Source organism: Eulemur rufifrons, chromosome 30 (genome assembly GCF_041146395.1).
Source record: "Eulemur rufifrons isolate Redbay chromosome 30, OSU_ERuf_1, whole genome shotgun sequence".
NCBI classification, from domain to species: Eukaryota; Metazoa; Chordata; class Mammalia; order Primates; family Lemuridae; genus Eulemur; species Eulemur rufifrons.
Genome location: NC_091012.1, coordinates 99,800,162 through 99,819,996, shown reverse-complemented (window position 1 = coordinate 99,819,996; position 19,835 = coordinate 99,800,162). Strand labels below are relative to the sequence as shown.

General features: G+C 46.7%; 1 protein-coding gene across 5 annotated transcripts in view; it reads right to left on the bottom strand.

The window, feature by feature from the left end:
* Positions 1-3,076: 3,076 nt before the first annotated feature.
* Positions 3,077-19,835, bottom strand: part of HUWE1 (HECT, UBA and WWE domain containing E3 ubiquitin protein ligase 1) — a 155,656-nt gene continuing 138,897 nt past the window's right edge. For 4 of the 5 annotated variants that reach the window (XM_069463116.1, XM_069463118.1, XM_069463115.1 and 1 more), the window contains 22 exons: positions 19,642-19,772; positions 18,888-19,102; positions 18,511-18,811; positions 18,284-18,386; positions 16,956-17,502; positions 15,656-16,247; positions 14,786-14,904; positions 14,503-14,665; positions 13,013-13,145; positions 12,543-12,745; positions 11,800-11,927; positions 10,416-10,512; positions 8,943-9,098; positions 8,388-8,633; positions 7,863-7,980; positions 7,116-7,256; positions 5,893-6,180; positions 5,660-5,765; positions 4,916-5,033; positions 4,421-4,602; positions 3,893-4,083; positions 3,077-3,298 (listed from right to left, as the gene is read on the bottom strand). In XM_069463116.1, the coding sequence (XP_069319217.1) occupies positions 3,196-3,298; positions 3,893-4,083; positions 4,421-4,602; positions 4,916-5,033; positions 5,660-5,765; positions 5,893-6,180; positions 7,116-7,256; positions 7,863-7,980; positions 8,388-8,633; positions 8,943-9,098; positions 10,416-10,512; positions 11,800-11,927; positions 12,543-12,745; positions 13,013-13,145; positions 14,503-14,665; positions 14,786-14,904; positions 15,656-16,247; positions 16,956-17,502; positions 18,284-18,386; positions 18,511-18,811; positions 18,888-19,102; positions 19,642-19,772 (4,381 nt within the window). In that variant the 3' untranslated portion in view covers positions 3,077-3,195. The remainder of the gene's footprint in view (positions 3,299-3,892; positions 4,084-4,420; positions 4,603-4,915; positions 5,034-5,659; positions 5,766-5,892; positions 6,181-7,115; positions 7,257-7,862; positions 7,981-8,387; positions 8,634-8,942; positions 9,099-10,415; positions 10,513-11,799; positions 11,928-12,542; positions 12,746-13,012; positions 13,146-14,502; positions 14,666-14,785; positions 14,905-15,655; positions 16,248-16,955; positions 17,503-18,283; positions 18,387-18,510; positions 18,812-18,887; positions 19,103-19,641; positions 19,773-19,835) is intronic. The other variant, XM_069463120.1, reaches the window with a different exon arrangement.

Sequence of the window (19,835 nt, the reverse complement as noted above, 5' to 3'; positions counted from 1 at the left end):
ACTGGCTGTTATCTCTCTCTCCTGATTTGTCAGTCAGGTCAGGTAATAATTTAGTTTCATTTTGGTGAAGTGGAACTTTTAGCTTGGGTGACTCCGGTTTGATTTTTAGTCTAGTCTGAAGGGGCCTAGTGCAGAAGCTTTGTCCAAAACAATGGCCTCCTTGGTTTTATGTAACAGGACTGATATCTCCCGTTACCTACTGCAAATACATTTTGAAATTTAATGGTGTCATGAAACATTTCAGATGTATAAAAGCTATAAAGTATCATAGTATTATAAGGAACACTCATGTACCCAGCACAACTCAGCTTAAGAAATAAAACATCACCAGTGTAGCTGAAGCCCTCTGTGTAATGAAGCTCTTCCCAACCACATCCCCTCCTGTCCACTCCCACAAGCTCCTGTAACTTATCCTGAACATTGTGCAGGATTTTGTCATTCTTAGGTTTTCATACTCTTCATACACATTATTTTGCAGCTTTCAGACAGGTCCTTTTTTTTTTTTTGAGACAGAGTCTCACTCTGTTGCCTGGGCTAGAGTGCCGCGGTGTCAGCCTAGCTCACAGCAACCTCAAACTCCTGGGCTCAAGTGATCCTTCTGTCTCAGCCTCTTGAATAACTAGGGCTACAGGCGCTTGCCACCACGCCCAGCTATTTTTTTCCTATATTTAGTATAGATGGTGTCTCACTCCTTCTCAGGCTGGTCTTGAACTCCTGACCTCAAGTGATCCTCCCACCTCGGCCTCCCAGACTGCTAGGATTACAGGTGTGAGCCACCACGCCCGACCTTAAACAGGTCCTATATACTGTATGTACAAAACTTTTTCTTTGCTTATCATTGAGATTGTGCATGTTGATATATGCAGTGGATACATTTTTACTGCTGTATAGGATTCCACTTATTATTACAATTTATACTTCTGTTGGACAGTAAAAGTTTAACATTTTGTTCATTATAACTAGGCCTCTTGCTGGACAGTTTTAAGTTCCATTAACCTGGTTCTCTTGATTTAGCAAATGGTTTCTCTTCAACAGTTATACCTTTTGTTTCTTGTCTTACTGAAATAGAACAGTGCAGAATAGCAGAACAGTGCTAATGGTTTTAACTGGCCACCTTGGGTGATGTTGGCTGTTGGTCTGAAATGACCTTATCAAGGTAGTATCATTACCTTTAAAAGTTACCAGGAATGGTGATTATTAGCAAATACCTTGGCATCTACAAATAGCATTTTTCTCATTTGATGTTAAGGCAATGAATATTACACCACACTCACGTCCCAGAGGCAAATCACATTTAATCATGTTCTATTTCTGTAGCATGTCATTGAATTAGAAGTGCTTCCACTTCCTTCAGGATTGTTCCATCTGTACTTCCACACCCAACCCCCAACCTGTGCACCCCCTTCCACGTCCAAATTTATCTGCCCGAGCTTCATTCTACTTTATTTCAAAGAACCAGTTCTTGACAAATCCTGCTCTGCCTCTTTATTCTTTGTTCTGCTGGACTCCCGGACTCATTTCAGGCTGCCACCCCTTGTTCAAGCCACACCTTAGCAACTGGAACTCCCACTCCCTTTAGCTGACCTTCCCTCCTTCAAGTTAACTCCTGCACAGCTTCAGGATTCAACTCAAGTGCACTGACAACAGAAAGCCTTTCTTGATCCTCCAGGTTAACTCAGGCACTTCTGCTTTGTGCACCCAGAGACTCCTTTCTACAACTGATCCTCTCTTCTTGACTAGAACCTCAAAAACAAGGACAGGGGTGATTCACCCATCTTAGCCTCGGAGCAGGGCCAGGTACAGAAGAGTGGGAATATTAAAAAGAACAGGAAAAGGGCTAGTAGCCATTTGCTTCAGATCCAGGGGATCAGCTTAAGGGGACACATCCCTGCTCTCCTAAACCCACACTATGGCACATGGTCAAGAGGAAAATCCGTTAAGAGGCAGTACCTCAGAGAATGAGAAAAAAACCACACAAAGCAAAGACCACTTGGGGTTGATTTTCTAACTAAACTTTTATTAAATTATTTTTTTCCTTGAAGGCTGGAACCATCAAAGTCCTTAGATCAGCTCTAAGTGCTGGATGGAGTAAAAACCACGAGACGAGATGATCTGTGAACAGACTGGCAGACATATGACAAGAGGGAGAGACAACAAAAAACAGACAAACAGAAAGAATGGCCTTCTGGAGAACTAGTCAATTTTTTTTTGCTTATTAAAGTTTATTAGAAATGAACTAAAACAATGAATGAAATCAAAAATTTTAAACTGAGCCTCAGACTTGAGACTTATAAAAAGCTCACAAAATAAAACCCTTGGTTGGGTCGAGTTGAGCTCTCTGAATGCTTTGTACAACCTGCTGCAGTTTGTCCCCCTTGAGCAAGGTGATGCTTTGTCCTTGGCTGCAATCTCTTAACACCATCACCGGCCCCAAGTGCAGATCCCATTCTAAAAAAGACTTCCCCCAATTCCTGGTGGTTGCCGATCTCTCCTGACCATAGGTAAACCGATTTTGAAGGAAGAAGTTGCACCAGTGGTGGAGGCAGGTGGGCAAGCGGGTAGGGCAGAGATGGTTTTCTGGAGAGTACACTTGGATCTCTTCTCCAGATGTCTAGCATGTGCTTAAGAGTTTTTTTTTTTTTTAAGTTTGAAAAAAACTCCATTGTGAAAAGTGAGTTATGAAGAGTGCTCTTTATTTGAAACCTCCACAACACAGACGCCAATCTTGTCTCGCATTGAATCATTAGCTGTGCACATCAACACATTCCAAGCACAAATTAAGAAATGCAAACAGAACAAAAAAATATATATATATATAATTTTTTCCCCTATCCAAAGGTTTCAAGTCTCAATGCAGCAAATCCTTCTGAACACAGAATCTGAGGAGCACACTGTTCAAACAGTTGGGACAAACAGGTCCCTGCAAAGGCTACTGCCTTTTAAACACATGGGGTGGGGATCATGGATGGCACGGAAAGGGGAGGGGGGTGAGGAAACGGGAGAAGGAGAGAGAGAATGAGCAAAAGGGGAACAGGTATGCACTAGGGAAGATGGGGCAGCTGGGACACACACATGGTAAGTTGGTGATTTCATTTATTGGTTTTTGACAACTTCTTTCCGGTTCTTCTTTAATATTCCCCCCTCCCCAGGTCTGAACAATGGTAGAAAAACCCCACAGAGGTGGGCAGGGCCTTATTAGGCCAGCCCAAAGCCTTCAGAGCACTCCTGGATGGCCAATAGTAGCATGTGGCGGAGCTTCTCAAAGCTCTCATAGGCAGGCAGGTCCAGCTGATTAAAACTAGGGAAAGAAAAAAGATCACTCTGTGACAAAAGATGACAGATAACCAAATCTCTGTTCCCATGATGCCCACTGACTGTTCCCCCTGAGGGAATCTACTCCTTGCTTCTTGCTGACTCCCAATCTTGTCCCAGCCCAGTTTGCCCTCCCCTATCTGGCTCCAAAACTGGCCATTAGGCATCCAAGACACAAATCTGACCCTGTCACTCCTAAAACACTACGGCCTGGCCTACAGGCTAAAGTACAAGCTCTAAAGAGGTATTCAGGGTCGCTGGTGATCTGACCTCTGCTGAGTTCTTCAGCCTTCTGCTTCCTTTAACCCCCCCTTGCTCCGGCCACACTGAGCCTTGGAGCACACCACGCTCTCCTGTGGCGGGGCTCGCCTGCCAGTGTCTCCCCAGATCCCGTTCTGTGTCTAGCCTATCTTCTCATCTTAAACATCACCTTCTCCCTAGAATATCATACTGTGAGCTGCCCAAGGTCCAGGACTGGGCCAGATCTGTGTTCCCAATCTTGGGTAGGGGCCCAGAAGTATCAAGTATGCAAGCTCAAGGTGAACACTGAAAAGGAGGAAAAAAAAAACCTTCCTCTTACCATGTGTGAGCTGAAGGCAGGCGATCTGTGGACCTGTCATCTCGATGAATCTGAAACTTCTGAATGCCATTCATGCCTTCAAGGGCAGCAAAGCCTTGCAGGGGCACCTTGGAAGTACCTGTGACAAACTGGAGGAACTTGGCACGATCAGCTTGGTCAAAAGAACGCAATGCTCTCCAGAACCATTGTATCTGCAGGAAGGGACAAAAGAAGCCAGTGTTACATAGAGAGCTCCTGGGGATGGTGGGGTAGAATTTGGGAAATAGGGCTGGACTTGGACTCTTAGGCAAGCCCCTTCTGTTGGGCGGGCTTCAGTCCCTTTATTCATAAGATAGGTAAGAATATCACCTGAAAATATGTTCCAGAAGAACTAACTAACTAGCTAACTAACTAACTAAGAGTTAGATGTAGGTAAACTGTCATCCATAACCCCCTTCCTCTAAAAGTACTGGTTTATTTGTTATCACACAAATCAGCACTGCCTTGGGTAAGAGGACCATACCGGGAGGGAAGCCAGTAGCAGCTCACCTGAATAGAGTTGGACTGGTACTTGTGGTATTCAGTGTTGGATTTCAGATCATCAATGTCGATGGTGGGCAGTCCTGATATGAGTAGCTCTAACTCCTGCTCAGTGAAGATGGAAATGAGGCGCTTTGGAATGATCTCATAGAAGCCTTCTAAGAAAGCCGCTAGCTGTTTGCGGATGGCTCCTGGAAAGAGAACCAAAAAGCCACATGGCTTCTAAACTCACGCAGTTCTTAGAGGCCAGAGATCCCCAATCTGGCTCTTGGTGCTACTAGGATGCTGACTGATCTGCCTGCCTCACCCACCACTCTGTTTCGAGGGCACTATATGAGAAAGTGGATGAAGTTAAGTATTTTTGATCAGGTGTTTTGACTCCTTTTGTGCAAGGTATTTGTGACTGTGTCACAGGGGAAGAGAACAAGAAACGCTTGTGAAACGAATGAAGCCTTACTTCTTCCCATATTGGGCAACTAGAGGTCTAAAGGACATTTACCCTACCTGTCATTCTCATCTGGCACACCAGGTGTACATATTCCTTCTTATTCTCCTCTGTTACCAAGATGTTAGCCCCATTGGGTTTGAGGTCACGAACTTCACAGACTCCAAACTCTTGGACCTAGAACAACCAAAAACACCAATCATACAAATCAGGCTTGGTCTAGGATGGGACTAACAGACACCTGGGAACACATCCTAAACTTGCCATGTTCTGGGCAGAGAGATGAGGCAAGTCCACACAAAACAGTGACTTTTCTCATAACTCATTAGCTCATAACTCCCCTGATAGGGAAAGGCTGAGGGAAGGAAAGAAGGAAATTATTCTTTGGCCCTAAGACACACAAAGAAGGCAGAGAGTAAGGCAACTGTCAAAGGTAAAAGGAAAAAAGGCATGGCTAACACATAATGTGACATAACACAATCTTTAAGGAAAACAATGTGTAGGGGAAGAGTAAACTTGAAATTTTTGTTTTTCACTTATTTCTATTTGTACGATTTTTCTACAGTGAAGAATTACACATGGGAGCATTTTTTTGTAAAGGCAAAAGTCTACATCATTTTATAAATTCTGGTTTTTCTGTTTGTGATGTCTCTCACAAACACCCACTGTTCTCTGCCTGGTAGGGCTTTAAGAAGTCGAGGTGCTTCCTTAAAACTGTGAGAGGTTATTTAGTGTCATTTCTAAGGTGATGTGGAATGGGTCTCCTAGACTGGTGGAGATGTGCTCAGGTTTCCCTGATGTACCTCAGTGCTGAAGGTGAGGTCATAGCCTAGCGTGGAGACATCATTTTCTAGCAGATAAACCAGGCCCTGGTAGAAGTGGTAATCTTCACTCTCCATATCCGTATATCTAGAAAAACACAATTAGGGTTATGGGTTGGAGGGGTAGGGGGAAGAGGCGGCACAGGGATGGGACACAAGAAAAAAACCTGACCCCCAGGGCTGAGAACAGTCCCAGGACTATGCCACATCCTCACCTGACAGACTTGCCCAAGATGTGTTTGTAGAAGGAGCGAGTAAAGTAGCACTCCAGAAGGCGGTTGTCATATACAGCTTTGGCCACAATGCGTCCAACAAACTTGAAGTAGCTGAGGTGGTTGGGGTTGCAGTGGGAAGATGGATTGATGGTGTAGGTGACTCGATCACCAGGTGAGGTACGGAACAAGGCATACATAGGGTTAAACATCTCTCGAGAGATGATCATATACCACTCCCGCAGGAGCCCTCCAGCATCCTGCCCTTCTTCTCCTTCAAACACTATATACCTGCATAAGAGAGCAGAGACAGAAGAGAGCTGTGCCGAAAGCCCAGAATCCATCCAGTCATTCATGCAACACTACCCGAGCGAGTGAGGGCTGTGAAGCAGTCTTCAGGGAGTGCATTTTCAGATGAAGTGAACAGAAAGTGCCGGGAGAGCCCAGAGGTGGGGTGGGGTGGGGTGGGGTTTGGGACCAAAAAGCATCACTGACAGAGATGTCACCCTGAAATATCAGTAAAGGTTCACTAATATTCCAGAAAACGCCAATAGGAAAGGCATAAGAGGCCTAAATGAGGGATCGCCTAGGGCAAGTGGGGAGAAAAGTGATGTTTTGAGAGAGCTAAGCCCAGAATCCAATTTCTTTAAGGTATCTGGAGATGGAAGAGCTATCTGGGAAGACTCTAACTTTCTTGTGTTATGGCATAGATGGTGAGCCCACTCCACGAGGTAGAGGGAGGAATCATTAAACCATTCCAATTGGTCTCTCATCCCACCAGCTCTTATACTTTAGTATTGCAAACTGCCAATCTCCTCTAGGTGGCTTCAGACTCAACAGTGAGCAGTTACCAATTTGGTGGAGGCAACTCATGCAAGTGCAGACTTCCCCTAACCCAGGGTACCATTTGCTCAGCAGGCTTCCCATTCCTAGTGTAACAATGGTGAAAGCTCTCACTGTAAAGCCATCAGGTGTATCCTTGTAAACACAGACTTTCCTGTCTGTCTGGGAATTGCTGGATAGCTCAGCGAAAGAACCAGCCAGCAGACCAGGCCCAGCAGACACAAAGGAGACAGCTCAGTGAGATTATCTAAGCCAGATTCCTATGGGGAATTCCTACTGGGGAGGGCAGTACCTCCCCATATTTGCGACTGGAGTATGCTATCACTACTATGTAGGAGGCCACCCCCCCACCCTTCAGTCTTTTCTCAGTTTGAGGCCCTTACAATCGATTCTTCATTTCCTCAGGAGATTTGCGATGCAGCTCACGATAGGAGTCTTCAAACACATGGTCACGACGGACATGCACAGCCATGTCTTCTTTCCGGAGCCCTTCGTCTAAACGCTCCAGCTCTTGGCGGAAATATCTTGGGAGGTGTGAAAGGAAGGAAAACAAGATTGAGGTGGCAGAGCAAATTCCTGTTTGCCTGATTAGGATGAAGACCCACAATGATGTTCTCTCCATCCTCCAAACACTCTGATCTCTGCTCCCTACTTGCTTGGGAAATGCAGACCATTCATTATCAACTCTAAACTGTACCCATCTCCTCTGAATAAAGGCCCACAGAGATCATGGCATGGAATTGCTACCACAAGCAGGTAAGCCACGTACATGCGCAAGAAGGAGAACAGGAGTGGGGATAACTCCAGGAGTGTTGTGGAAGCCCCCTGAGCCCTGCTGTGAGCATACCACAGCCACCTGCATCACCTCAAAGGTTGGGACAGGACTTTAGAAATCATGTGGCTTTCATTTCACTGATGAAATATGGAGATGGGGTGAAAGCCAGGGAATATTTAGGTACAGTGATTGTCAGCGGCACAGCTTAGTCTCTTCCCTCCTCGCCAGCATCATTTCAAATGCTGCCTCCATTAAGGGAAACTTCTAGCACCAGGAGCAACTCTGGCTCCTTTTTGGGAAGGGAGATGACATCTGGGGAATTCTCATCAGCCCCCACAACATCTAGGGCACATACTTGCGCTTGACGTCAAAGTCGAGGACACGAATATAGTCTACCAGGACGGCAAAAGGCCCATCAGCGAGGTGAGTGGTGGACTGCCGTAGGATCTGGTTTAACACAGTGCGGTGAGTCTCTGAGGGGAGAAATGATAGCAGTAATCAGCGTATCACAGGCCACAGAAGGTTTCAAGATGGTCGACCAGCTAGCAACTCTCTCTTCCTTTTTCTTGTTTCAGGGGTCTAAAAAAGAACTAGCTAAAGCTAGGGGCCATCCTTGAGGTATGAATGTAAATCTGAGCATTTCTAGCCCCCCTGCTTGGCTTCCCATGTCCTCAGGATAAAATCCAACCCCTCAGAGTGGCCCACAAGGGCTTCCAGAGAAGGCCCCCCTACTGACCTCACTAGGCTCACCTTTCAGCTCCCGCACACATATTCTCTCTCTCTCACCTTCTTTCTACTAAATCAGCTAAGGATAAATAGTATGAAACGACCCTGTATAACATGAAACCTTCTACACCCGGGGCCCAAGAGGTCCCTGTACCTGCAAAGCGAAGGAACTTCTGTGTGTCAGGGGGCAGGCTTGAGGAGATATGCATACATGAGGGCTCCCGGGAGAAGAATGGGTCAAGGGAAGAAGGCGTGGCTGGGGTTAAGGGGGCAGGGGACAGTGGAGGAGGCTCGTCCTTGATGTGTGCCAGCTGGCTCTCGCGGGTGTCTCGGATAGGAGGCTTACTCTCCCGTTCTGTGGCATGTACCAGAAAGAAGGCCTCAACAGCAGGCTGTAGCACTGGGGGTAGGAATAACAGGGAGGTGACATTTTACTTTACAAACTTCAATGTACAAACCTCTTTGTCTTCATAAACAAATCACAAAAATAATGCAGAAAAAAAAATAAAAACTTGCAAGAAGTCAGAGCTTCTTTGAAAGCAAAGAAAAATGGGATAGGCAATCTGTTAAAAAAACAATTCTCCTTTGCATTCACATTACAGAGACCCTGAAGGCGAGGACTAACCTGGAAGGAAGAAAATTAAACTGGCAGAAACGGCTCCAGAGCACACCAGTGGGTTGGGTCCTGGGTGCTCAGACCATCACTCACCTAGCACTGCGTGCTGGTCATGGGATTCCTCCAGTTCCTTTAAACATTCCCCAAGCATGTCCCAGAGCTCATCCAGGCTCAGCTGCTCACTGAGCAGGGGAAGCTCAGGTGGCCTCTCCTCCTTTTCCTTCTCCCCATGTGGGGTTCCATCAGAAGCTATAGGGCACACAGAAGAGAGACTCAGAAAGCTTTCGAGTTTTCTCCTTCACTTAGATTTTTCCCAGATCAAATGCAAATGCATTGGCTACTGGACAGATCAAGTAGACAGGCCCACCGGCTGCTGAATATCACTCACTGAGCAATATCTAAAAGCAAAGTCTAGCCCTACTACACTGGATTGCACTGAAATTTAAATGCAATAAAATTAATAAAATAACAAATTCATTTCCTCATCTGCACTAGTCACATTTCAAGTGCTCAATAGCCACACATGGCTACTAACTACCACAAAGTCCTACTGGACACTGCCAGTCTGGCCATTGCCTCATTAGCTCCCAGAGAACAATGGTAGAACTTTGGATGGTTGCCTTCCAGTTTACAAAGCGTGTTTTAGGACACCATCCTCACTGAATTCTGATAGCTGCCTGGGAAATAGGCTGCCTTTCCTCTATTTCCTCTCGCAAGAACAGGGCCAGAATTTAAAATTAGATCTTTCTAAATCTGATGCCTTTTGAATTAGTTATCTTGTCCTGGGACAGTTTAAAATTCTGAGAAGCCATGGTGTGACAGAAGGACCTCCACTGCTGGTACTTTTCCCGGTACCAACTGGGGGCTTAAATTGTAAACTCTGCTCAGTAGCCAAGCAGCAAGCCCTGGCTCATTTTCTGGACAGGGAAGAAGCAACTTCTTCCTCCCCCGTGTGCATACACCTGCTCCACATAGGTTTCTTCCTGATCTTTGCTTTTCATCCTCTACCCAAATCCTGACTTTTCTTCAAGGATCTGACAGCCCTTAGGTTTGAATCCTGGGCTCTGACACCTGTAGATTGTGTGACCTTGGGTAAAAGAAGATGGGTAGAGAACACGAGAATAACATGTATCTCTCAAAATCCTGAGAGACAGTAAGTCAGGACTGACTGACTTCGAGAAATGCTGCTACTAACAGCATTCACTGTGTGCCAGGTACTTCTCTAAGCGTTATTACGTGTGTTAACTCATTTAATCCTAACAATTGTGAACATCCCTATTTTAAATGAAGAAACTGAATAAAGAGAGGTTTGCCTCAGGTCCTAGAGCCAGTAAATAGGAGAGCCAAGATTCAAAACACATGCTATCTCCTATCACGGTTTCTTCATAATAAGAATCGCAGTGTGTTTTGGTTGTCAAACACCTGTTAACATTTACAGAAACCAGTGTTCACTGGAACAAATTGGAAAGCACTGAGCTTATATATGTTGGGAGCAAGGGATCCACCAGACATTCCGTAAGACTGGGTCTCCCTTTTGCTTGGCTAGAAACAGGAAGTAGTACTGACCAATGGATTGAGTATCTTGAGCACTGGGAGATGGCTGGTCCACATCCATGGGTGACTCCTCCCTCCGGACAGATGCTTCTGAGTGGCTAGACTCCGACTGGATAAAAGGGAGACAAAGTCACATAAAGGGTGCAACTCTGCTTTCCTCCAGGACAGGCTAGAGGTTGGTCTTTCTATTTCTTACACACCAAGCTTAGAAAGAAGCTTCCAATATTTGGCCAGAAAACTCTGCAGCTCCCCAGGACAAAAGACTAGATTTTCCCACCTCTTTTATCGTCCTCCACCCTGAGTTTGCAAGCTTTTTCAAAGAGCTCCCTGGATGCCTGCATTTCCTACAGTCTATTCCAAACCTGTGCCCAGTCAGAACCAGCCTCCTGGATACAGACTGCAAATCTTCTTTTGGGACAGGTGTGTGTGTGTTTTGTGTGTGTATGTGTAAGACTCAGATGGGTGGAAGGTAGATTTGTTCTTTGTTTCTGTTTGCTCACAAAAGAGAAAATAATAGGGGAATTAAAGCAACCTTTCTTGGTTGAGATTATTTAAAAAGCCAACATCTTATCAGGTGATGGGAAAGAGACTGGGCAAAAAAAAAAAAAAAAAAAAATACTCATTCTAGAATAACAACTCCACTTTCCCTTTCTATCTTCCTAGAGTCACTGCCCCTAAATTCTAGGCTTTTCCCAGCCTACTGAATGAAACCATACTGTGTAACAATAATTATACACAAAGAAAAACCAGGTCTCAGGATATCTTTATTTCCTGATCTTGGGAAGGTGACTTGCATGTTGCAAGGACAGGAAAAAAAATGAGAGTGCCATGGCATACATATGCGATGCCAGGCTTTTATTGCAGCCACTCTGTGTTGGGATCCCAACACTGAACTGGCTACTTAAGCACCTGCAGGTTTCCTCCTAAAAGCGTCTGAGTGCCTAGGTACCAAGGGATTACAGAGAATAGAGGCAGAGGCCAGGGTGGAGGGAGCAGCCATAGAAGTGGCTGTGTGGGATATGTACCAAGCTTGGGGGACTTTCAAGGGTAGGATTCCTGAGATGTCTCTGATGCACCTGCATTGTTTCATGAGACTGAAAAAAATCTTCATCCCACATGCCCTTAGAACCCAAACACTTAGCATTAGGCAGTTTGCAAAAGCGCCACTGTTGACTAGATAGCTGGGAGTGGGGTATGATGGCCAAAGCTTTAAATCAAACCAAACCAATCAACAAATAGGAAACCACCAACAGAAAGCACCCTCTTGTCTAGAAGCATTCATATAGCAAACTTAATGCAAAAGCATACAGGGAAGCGCAGTGAAACCCCACTGATGACACGGTGGGGGCATGAGGGGAGAGACAAATGAATGAGGGGCCACAGGCATCATGCTAACCGTTGCTGCTTGTTGCTGTCTCCGCGCCCTTTGACCCTCACGTACCATTTGTATAATGGCATCAGCCTCAGCCTCCAGCTGCCGAACAGCTGCCTGGATGCTGCTAGCTGAGCCTAAACCGGAGGAACCTGAGAGGAAAAAAAAAAAAAAAAAAAAGGGAAGGCAACATATAAAATGTAGGAAGAGGGGATGCCTAGTATTCTCTCTCCTATCTCCTGGGCCGTCACAGGGCATCTTGCTGAGGTTTAGTTCAGGTAGCTTCAGAGTACTCATCACCAGGCAATAAGATTTACCACTGTAGATAAGGGCAGGGGGCATGGTGCTAGACAGACAGATGGTTTTATGTATGAGGGTTCTGTGGAACAGAAGCAAAGAGGCAGGGAAAATGATTTGGCAGGCCATGGCTGAGGCAACATGGCTGCAGTGTTTTAGTTAGACTTAATCAAGGAAGGAGAAAGGAGGTGTACTCAGTGAGCTGAGTCTCGTTCAACAAAAGGTTGGTCCCCAACTTCCTTGCCAGATTTCCGCTCTCCCCTTATAATTCCCACTTCCCCTAATGAATTTCCTACGCAGACAGCTTGAATGAGATACAGAATAGAGCCATCAACATTTTAAAAAAGAATCATCATTTTCCTTTTGGAAATGGTCAAAGAGGAAGGAGACAGGACATTACGTCCTGCCCCTCCAGGGACTCTGGCTTCACCACCAACCCTACCCTTCAACTGGACACTCTAGTTCCATACCTAGCCTGCCTGTCTGCTTGGCTTTCTTGTTAGCTCGGCGTGTGTCGTCTCGGAGCTGGATGATGACCTGCAGTACCCTCAAGAAGAACTTCTGGGTAGATGTCTTGGATGTCAACATGGACATAGAAGGCAGCTGGAGCTCCCGGCCACCCAAGGGTCGCTTCTGAGATGCCACAATTACCACATTCTCAGCCACGTCAAACCTGGATAGTATAGAGGTGGCTTGCATATATTGACAGCATCAAAGCATAAACACCCAGAGCAAGCAGGGCTTCCTGGTGTCAACCACTGGGGTAAGGAACTTCAGAAAAAAAATCTTACAAGTAGGGAGAAGTAGAAAAAATTGGGTCAAGTGTGTATAGGACAGACAGGAAAATTGCCCAGAGAAATAAAGACCAGAAAACCAGCAAAAGCCACTTTTCAGACTGTCCCACATTTGAGCCCCCAGCCCAGGGGTAGCTACCACCTACCTGCTCTGCATTTTGCCTTTCAGCTTGGTGGTCTGTGGCTGCTCCTCAGGCAGGCCATCAGGAGAGAGGGCCTCACACTGGGCTCGCCGCTGCTGTTCCAGGTTGTATTCCCGTAGCTCAGCCAACAGTGTACCTGGGCAGGCGGAAGAGCCGGCAAGTGTCCAGAGGCTTCCTAAATCTTTCTAAGAAACCCGCCCAGGCCACACTCTTTGCTCAGCTGCAGAGAACCCAGAGCGAGGAGGAATTTTGCTCTAGTCAGCTCATTATGTGTGCTCATGAATCAAGCACCCGGGACTACCAATTTACCCAGCCATAGGAATCTGTTCAATCTACACAAAATATAGCTTGCTGAAGATGAAAAAGTATCTCTTTTGGAGCCAGACAGGCCACAGGGTCTACATCCTGTATATCTCTTGAACTTACCAAGTTTTTGTGGTGGTCTCAGGCAAATTTCTCTACCCCTCTCCCAATTTGTTTCCCATTTTAACATTTGGAATAATACTGCCTAACCCCACAAGGTTGCTGTGAGAATTAAGAGATAATTATGCAGTGGAGTGCCTAGCCCATAGGTGTTCAACAAATGGTAGTAGCCAAGAAAGGTCAGAGGCTGGAGGACAAATTCTTTCTGGAAGAACCATATAATTCTCACAGAGCAAAGAATATCCTGAGTTAAACAGGCCAATCAACTCTCCTATCACCTCAACTTCAGGAACACTGTGGGAAAGGAGAGTGATAACTAATTAGGTAGCCAAGAGCTAGGGGATCCATGATTGGGATGGGGGTGGGAGAGAACAGAGAGACCACTGAAAGAAAACCTGGCTCTATTCCTTGATCCAAGCACTTTTTTTTTTTAAATTTCAGCTCATTATGGGGGTACAAAAGTTCAGGTTATATATATTGCCCATGCCCCCCCATCCCCCCGAGATCCAAGCACTTTTTATCACCCTGGGTTTTAGCTTTCTTCCCAGTAAAATAGGAAGATGATATAAACAAAGCAAATTGCAAGTGTTCTTAGAAATTCTGCACCCTCTTAACTACACAGAAATAGAGGGTTTATTCTGACTATACAACTCCTGAGGTTGCGTGAAGTGTGGGCACATCTTTGAGGTGGCAAAGTTGCCTTGGCAGCCTAATCATGGGGCTTGTATGGGTACCCAGAACGGAGAAGAAAGGGGGCACTGCTGTTCCCAGGTATTCTCTTTTCCCTTTGCTAAGCACTGATTACCTACTGTGTGCCAGGCAATAGGGATAAGGAGAGAAACCCAGCATTGCTTTCAATAACTGAATAGAGGGAAGCAGATGACAACCCGGTGTTATAAGTGCTATGACAAAGGGAGCATAAGTGCTATGACAAAGGGAGCGTAAGTGCTATGACAAAGGGAGCATGGGGGCTGTGCTATGGGAGCATGGAAGAGGCCGATTCAGCCTGGGGACAGGAAAGGTAACACCTAAGTGGAAGGTTTTAGAAAGATAGAATGATTTACTCCTACCATTACCTATCTGTTTACAAAGGGTATAACCCAGATGGCGGGCTCCATTCAGTAGCAGTTTGAGAACGGTGTCCCGGGTGCCAGAGTCCCCACGGGAGAGCTGCAGTAACACATTGGCTGCATCCTCTAGCCCTTCTTCAGAACAAGAGTGGGATGTCAACACCTGGGAAAAAGAAAGGAGAAGGGATAAGCCCTGGGAACTTCCAAACTGAGAACTAAAGCACTGTCTACCCTGTCTGCCCTTCCTCCCCAACCTTGGCAGGTCAGAAGAGCTTGGACTCACCTCCACAGAGAGTTGCAGCTGGTTTTCAGTGAGGCCAGAGGATACCATCTTAAAGTCTCCACTGCTGCTGCCCACATCCCCCACTTTGGCTGGAGACTTGCTGCCCTTAGTACTAGAAGCTTTGAAGAAACAGAGAGAACATGGTAAGCCTCTATGAAACTCATGAACCAGAGACTTAAGTGGCAGAACCAAGGAACTACTGAACTGTCCAGGGCTTTAAAACGGGAAAGGAGTAAAAATGTGCATCTATCCACCAAAGCCAAATCTCAATGACTTGGGATGCTAAGGACTCTTGTGACCGTACCTTCTAAGGTGATAAAGAACCTGAGGCATTGCTTCCAACTCTTTCCCTACCATCATAGCCCCCTCTATCCTTTAAAACCTACTTCTTCAGACAATTCTTACCAATCTGCTGCAGGGCTCATTCCCTTCCTATCTTAGGATGGTCTGGCTACTCTGATTCACTTCATTGTATCCTGCCTGCTCCTGAACTATATCCTATGAGAACTGGCTCCCCTCAACCAGGCTGGAAAGGCTGGGAGTTCCTTGAAGACAGGGCCTTTTCTCTCTTTTCCTTTTGGCCTAGCCTAGGGAGGCCACATTCAGTGAGTGCCTGTTGGCCTTCACAGGAGTGTCTGTGTGTCTGAGGGAGGGAGGGGAGCGATGGGAATGGGGATGGGGGGGAGAGAGAGAGAGAGAGAAAATGGACTGGGACAGATGAGAGTGAGAACAAACACATTCTGCTCTCACAAACACAAACCAAGCTAATCACTATCATTTAAGGAGGACTACTAGGATGGGGGAGGGGAAAGGGGTAAGGCAGGTGCCAAAGCAAACACCCCAGAGCTCCCAGCCTACATCCACACTTACTTGAAATAGTAGCAGCAGCAGTCGTAGGGGTAGTCACTGTGGTCGAAGCAGCTACGGAAATAGCTGTGGCAGCAACCAGGGCTGGAGCAGAAGCGACAGGAGTGGTTGCAACAGGGGGTGTGGGCGTGGTGGAGGCGGCAGTGGTGGTGGTGGTAGATGTGGTTGAGATGGCAGTAGTGGTGGAGGAAGCACTGCCGCCAGAATTAGCCTGTGCTTCCGACACTTTGTTTTCTGGGAGAGCAATTGAGATGAGAGAAAGGAGTCTGAGGAGTTTCTCTGTTAAGAGAGAGCTCCGTCGGATGACTGGGTGTGACAACATGTTCATGAGCTGCCCCAGTGGAGAGGCCTCAAGGCTGTATGGGGAGGTTTCCCCCTCGCCAGCAGCGCTCACTGGCACTGACTTCACGGAGTTCTTGCCTTTCCGGCTAACATTCATGTTGTCCAGTTTTACCAGTAAGTCCCAGAAGTCTGTGCAAATGCCAATGCTGGTGGACTGTGAGGAGCACGGGCTGCAGGCCTTATTGCCCCTCTCCCGATCGCTCTCACAGTTTGTTTCTTTGGTCCGCTGCTGTGTGAAGTGGCTGGGAAACACCTGCCAGGAAAAGAAAGATAAGACTTAGTCTAGGGGATCTCCATAGAGGAAAAGCCTTCCTGACAGGGAAAGACAATTGGTTCCCAGACCCTCCTTTCCTTTGGACAGCTTTTGTAACACAGGAGGACATGTCATATAGGAGTTTTATCCAACAGATGGTGAAGCAGCCTAGAGAAATGAACAAGGGCTTTGTACCAAAACTGATTAGCGAACTTTTCTGAGCCTCAGCCTCTGCATTTATAAAATGGGGAAGACTGTGCTACCTTGCAAAGCTGTTGAGATTAAATGACATAATGCATTTTGCACAGTGCCTGGCACAAGGCAGGCCCTCACTATGTGGTAGCAAATGCTTATTACTGAAAGAACACTGATCAGATCAGAACTAAGTTCTAAGTCCAGCTCCATCACTTCCTAGCCACATGACAAAGCCACTAAAATGTTCTGAATCATAGCTTCATTTGTAAAACAGAAATCATATAGACCACAGACAGTTGTTTTGATGATTAAGGCAACGCATAAAAATTGTAAAGAGTGAAGGTAAAAATCCCACAAATTCATTGGACAATTTCCCAGAAACAACATAGGGCTCAACACTTAAAATAACAGCAAAAAGCGAAGACCTGCTAGCCCAAAGGTTCAGATTTCACCCAAGCTGTTGCCGCCACCCCTCTTCTATCCCCAGGAGTTAGGTTTCTTCAAGCCCCTCACCTTGGCCAATTGAATGAGTGTGTCCAAAACGTGTCTGCAGACAACAGGAGCAGCCTGGGGGTGGATGTGGACAGTGGAGCCACTGCTTGCATGCTTCTCAGTATGTTTGCGCCCCCCTGAACGCTGGATCTGGAATATATTAGTCCTGCAGCCTAGGGCTGCATCCATGGATACTGAGAGCCAGGAAAGCTGGTTGGAGCTCTTAGACTCCATCTTATGCAGCAGGTCCAGGGGACGGTTCTCATGGATGCCTGACCCACAGCTCTTGCTTGACTTTTTGCCCTTTTCCTCACTTGTGGTGAGCTTGGGTGTTTCAATGCATAGCTCACTCTCACTGCTGCGCTGCAAGATGGAAAGCAGGCTGCGGATGACCCAGTGGCGAGTCTGGGCATGGTAGCAGAGATTTCTCAGTACTCGGTGTAGACGGCTAGTATTGAGCTTTGGCTCATCCACGAATAGTAGGACCAGGAGACAAGACAGGGCTTCATGGTCCAGAAGGAGCCGCCCTCGGAGGCGGAGGAGAGTGTCCACATTACTGCCAGAAGGCCTAGAAACAGAGCATGGTTTCTGGGTAACACTTCAGCTAGAGCTCTAGGATTAGGCAGAAGCCTGGGGAAGGGGAATGAACTGGATACCTCCAAGGGGCTTCTTCATAGCAATAGCTGCCCTCTTAAGTGTCTACTATGTACCAGGCACTTTAAAATGCTGTAATATCTTCCTCACAGGGCTGCTGTACAGACTAGAGAATTACCCATTTTTGAGATGATGAGCAAGAAGCTCAAGCAGGTTAAGTGACTTGCCCTATATCACACGACTGAGAAAAGAGCAGAGATTCCAGCCCAGGTTTGTATCATCTATTGATTGGTAAAAATCTGACTGTACCTAAGGTCTAGGAGAGAATGCTTATTTCTGCCTTCTCCACAGTACCAAGGAGTTGCCTGCCTTATCGGAAGTGATCACTCCCTTTACATTTTGTCATGTTGTGCCCACTATGCTTTAGCCAGGTCAATAACTAACTCCTCTCTACTTCCCCTACCTAGATGCTACAAGCAAGGCAAACTGGTTTTCCTTCTTGCCAAAACCATAGCTAGGCACCTACTGTCAGCCTGCCTTTGTGATTATGCTCATCAGTAGCTAGATTACCCAAAAGGTTTGGCTTTTTGAAGGTGGAATCCAAAGATCTAGCTTTCCCACTCATTCAAGGAAATGGCCTAGAGAGGCCATCCAGCCTGCCTATCAGGATTTCAGCTTCTCCACCTATAAAATTAAGGGAGTTGGACTTGCAGACTTGAGAGGTGGCATGGTAAGGTGAAGAAAGACAAAGGTACCTGTTATGGCTGCTGCTACCTCCCATCTGGAAGGTGCCACCTCTCTGCACGGCAAGGCGAGTGTATTGGACCCCACGGTTGCCACTCAGGCGACTAGTGAAAGCTAGAAAGAAAGAAAAAGAAAATTGAGATAGGGGAAGTTGGTAAGCTGGGTCCAGGTAACACAAGGCAGAGCAAATAGAGTCTCATCTGGGCAAAGCTAGACATTCCAGAGGCCTCCCACTTGCCTCCCTCTGTACCCGGGCTTCGAAGAATGGCAGAGAGAGCAGATGTGCTACTATGCCCAAACAGCCGCTCATGCATGAGCTGCCGTTGCCGGGCTTCCTGCTCTCGTCTCAGGGCTTGAGCCTCAGCTGCAATGTCAGGGGGCATCACAGCCAACACACTGTCCTCCATGTCCTCTAGGACACTACGGCGTAGGTCTGAGGGCAGAGTCTGGATGAAGGTCACAGGGTCCATGGGGGTGTCTGAGTTGGCATTTTGTGCCAGTTCCCGTCGCTGCTGCTCAGCTCTCTGTTGCGCCAGCACCTACAGAGCAGAAAAAGTCAATGGGGGCATATCTCCCGCCAGGCAGCCTTGCCCCACCATTTTCCCGCTCACATACTTCCTCCTGAATGGCTGGAGGCAGGGCGGCCAAGAACTCAGGGCTCACTTCAGTCACACCAGGATTCCCCACCACTGCAGGAGCTGAGTTATTTGTAGAGGGAGCAGTCCGGGTTGGTGGACGGATACCCAGCTGGTTCTGTAGGACCTCCCGACGAATGTCATCAGGCAGAGCAGCCAGAAAAGAGGGGTCCACGCCTTCGGGGAGACTGATACCTGATGGGAGAAGCAAGATGTGAAGGGATTTACACCTCTACCGATGCCCAAGATGTACTTGGAGAAAAGAAACACATGTCACTGCTTGAGGGAAACCAGCTTTACGTGTCTACATTACTTGCAAATGACATGGGACATGCAGAGAAGGCTCACTCACCTTTCCAGGGCTCAGACTAGCTCTTGTTATGTGCCACGTTCTTTGTGTATACTATTACTTAACCTTTATAAAGATCCTACCATGTAGATATTAATGCCCCCTTAGTATCAATGAGGATCAGAGAAATTAAATAATGACTCTAAGTTGTAAAGGTAGGATGTGGCAGAGTAGGGGAATCTGAGTGAGCTAAGATAATTCTGACTCCTAAAGGCTGGGCTCATCCTATCATGCCACACCAGCATCCCCTTACTGCTAGTCCTTCTTTTACACACACACGACTTCCCCATCTGGCTGTAACTGTTTGGCTGGTGGGCATCACCATTACAAAGGCCACTAGAAGCCAAAACAACTCTAGGATGATCTGAGCCCACATGCAGCTCACCCGCAAGGGGATCTTCTTCTTCACTGCTGGTTGAAGGCAGTGGCTCTTCTAGGATTCCTCGGGAATCTGCTCCAGAAATGGCCACAGCAGAATCTCTGGTGGAAGAACTCTCAGAGGATGCAGGGGGAGAGCTGAGGGAAATTATGCTCAAATTGTTCTCTGTATTATGTCTTCCCATTTATAAAACACTCCTA